General features: G+C 45.7%; 1 protein-coding gene across 2 annotated transcripts in view; it reads left to right on the top strand.

Annotated features, from left to right (window-relative positions):
* Positions 1-2,867, top strand: part of LOC101845963 (acetyl-coenzyme A transporter 1) — a 19,327-nt gene that overhangs the window by 12,268 nt on the left and 4,192 nt on the right. For both annotated transcript variants that reach the window (XM_005088769.3, XM_005088768.3), the window contains exons 7-8: positions 550-734; positions 2,303-2,487. In XM_005088769.3, the coding sequence (XP_005088826.1) occupies positions 550-734; positions 2,303-2,487 (370 nt within the window). The remainder of the gene's footprint in view (positions 1-549; positions 735-2,302; positions 2,488-2,867) is intronic.

Here is a 2,867-nt window from a genome sequence, read left to right as displayed (position 1 = left end):
GGTGTGTGTGGGTGGCATAGTAGTTAGGCTCTCAGACTTGCAACTGTAAGGTTATGGGTTTGAACCCCATCAGGGGCTGGACATTGTGTCCTTTGGAAAGGCACTTTAAATGAATTTTCCTCTCTTCACCCAAGTTGGAATGGGCACCTCGCTATAGACAGTGAAAATTCCTGTCAGTATATTTGAGCCGATGGTGGGAGGGCGCCACTGGTGGCTCCAACTTCTCTTCGTTTCCTCTGTTGTTTCTGTCTATCATCTGTCTGTGGGTGGTTAGTGGGTACTCTTGTGTGGTTTGCTCCTTCTTTCTTATTACACATCTGTCGTCCTTACCTATCCTCCTTTTCTTAGTGTATTACTCTCTTGTAACACCTCTAATCTTTTCCATAATGTGACCTATTTGTGTTGTCAGTGCCGTAAGACTTATACTAAAACTAGACCAAAAAATCTCTAGTAACACCTCTAATCTTCAGATTTTATAGGACCTTGTTAAGTTTGAAGTTCTGTAAAACTCTGCCTACAACTAGCTAACACTTATCTCCTTTCTGCTAGGTTTCCTGTGGTTCTGGGGTATCGTGTTCTTTGTGACCACGACCTTGGTGGGCGTGTTGAAGCGTGAACACATGGACCTGGACACAGACCCTGACCAGGGCGTGCTGGAGACCTACAAAATCTTGGCCAATGTCATCCGTCTGCCGTCCATCATCTCCTACATCGTCATCCTCCTCACAGCTAAGGTGGGTGCAGGCCTGTTCCATGAAACACCACACACACACACAGCTGCCAGCCTCTGTGTACAAAATGTATTTCTTACTTTTTCAGGGTCTATGCACAGAAGTCCTTTTGTGGATGGCTGGCGGGTGCTCTGGTGTGGTTTCTTCCTTCTTTCCTATCAAACAGCTATCTTTCTGATCCTTCCTCCTTTTATTTGTATGTTGCTCTCTTGTAACGCCTCTAATCTTCGGAACTTATATTACCTTAATGTGTTGCAAGTGCTGTAAAATACTTTCTAAAACTGAAGTCCTTTTTCATGTGGAGAAAATATCTCTTGTTTTCTAGTATTGCTGCTCAAGGACGTGCCAATGCGAAAGGACAGCAATGACCTTTCAAGCCGGTATTTGCGAATGATAATGAGAAGGGAGTCCATAAGTTCACTGCAGTTGTGTCTGTTACCATAGCTGGCTACTGAGCATAAATTATTGAATGCAGAGAAATGTGTCACAATTGGTTTGGAGGGGGGCTACTTGGCCAGTGTCCACTATCTTGACCCCTGCTAGATGGGAGAGTCTGTTGGTTTTGAAAAGTTGGCAGCAGTGTACACTTAAGGTTATATCGTGGAAGGAAAAGAAATCAAATGAGGTAGTGCTTGATGAAGCCCATGTGGGACGCTCAATGTTAAACACAATCAGGAAACGACAAATGCAGTTTTTGGGACACTTGAATAGACATAAGGGTCTTGAACATCTAGCTCTCACTGGCAAAATTGAGGGCAAGCGAGGCAGGGGTAGGCCCAGAACAACATACTTAGGGAACCTAAACAAATGGGTAACAGGGAAAGATCAGTGAAACGTAGCTTTTCTGAGAGCATCCGAGCAAAGGAATGAATGGAAAACCATGATCGCCGATGTCTGTCGCAGAACTGGCACCTGATGATGATGATGTTCTGGACAGCTGTTTTTTTTTTGGAGATGGAGTATTTTGGTAGGTCTCAGGTCTGGTGTTGTGCATTCCTCTGTACTGGTGTTTGTGGTGGAGTGGTCAGACCCTTTGCCTTTGGATACTGAAGGTTTGAGTTCAGTCCCTATGTGGGGAGTTTTTTTGGTTTTAAAAAAAATTGAGTCTCACTGCCTGTCTGCTGGGACGTTGTATCCCTCTCAGCTCTGGTCTGTTTGCTGGGACGTTGCATTCCTCTCAGCCCGGGTCTGTCTGCTGGGATGTTGTGTCCCTCTCTGCCCGGGTATGTCTGCTGGGATGTTGTATCCCTCTCAACCCGAGTCTGTCTCCTGGGACGTTGTATCCCTCTCTGCCCGGGTTTGTCTGCTGGGATGTTGTATCCCTCTCAGCCCGAGTCTGTCTGCTGGAATGTTGTATCCCTCTCTGCCCGGGTATGTCTGCTGGGATACTGTATCCCTCTCAGCCCAGGTTGACCCCGATAGGTAGGGCTGGTGAAGCAGGCCGCCGCCTCAATGATGTAAGTTGTGTGGATGGGGATGGGGCGGTGAAACATTTACAATGACAGTGTGCCAGCCTGCTGTTGATGACAGGAGTTCCAATCCGTGATGGGTGTGTGTGTATGTGTCCACAGGTGGCATTCGCGGCGTCGGACGCGCTGACCAGCCTGAAGCTGATCGAGGCGGGCATGCCCAAGGAGCGGCTGGCCCTGTTTGTAGTGCCCGTCATCCCCATACAGATCGCCCTCCCTCTGATCATCAGCAAGTACACGTCCGGTCCCCGGCCCATGGAGATTTGGCTCAAGGCTTATCCCTACCGGTCAGTGCTGTAGTGATACTAATAATAATAACAATAATAATAACGGCTTATCCTTATCGGTCAGTGTTGTAAAAATGATAGTAATAATAATAATAATAGAATATCCCTATGGGTCAGTGGGTTAGTAATATAATGTATATGATATTAGTATTAATAACAATATTAATAAAAGCCTATCCTTACTAGTCAGTGGGGAAATGACGATAGTAATAATAATTATAATAATGATTTATCCTTACAAGGGAGTGGTGTAATAATGATAACAATAATTGGAATTTATATATCCCCTTATCCCGAGAAGGGTCTAAGCGCTTTAAGACCATTTAACAACACACACACACACACACACACACACACACACACACACACACACACACACA

The sequence above is a fragment of the Aplysia californica genome, unplaced genomic scaffold (genome assembly GCF_000002075.1).
Source record: "Aplysia californica isolate F4 #8 unplaced genomic scaffold, AplCal3.0 scaffold00001, whole genome shotgun sequence".
Classification (NCBI taxonomy): Eukaryota; Metazoa; Mollusca; class Gastropoda; order Aplysiida; family Aplysiidae; genus Aplysia; species Aplysia californica.
This window is presented reverse-complemented; position numbering and strand designations above follow the sequence as displayed.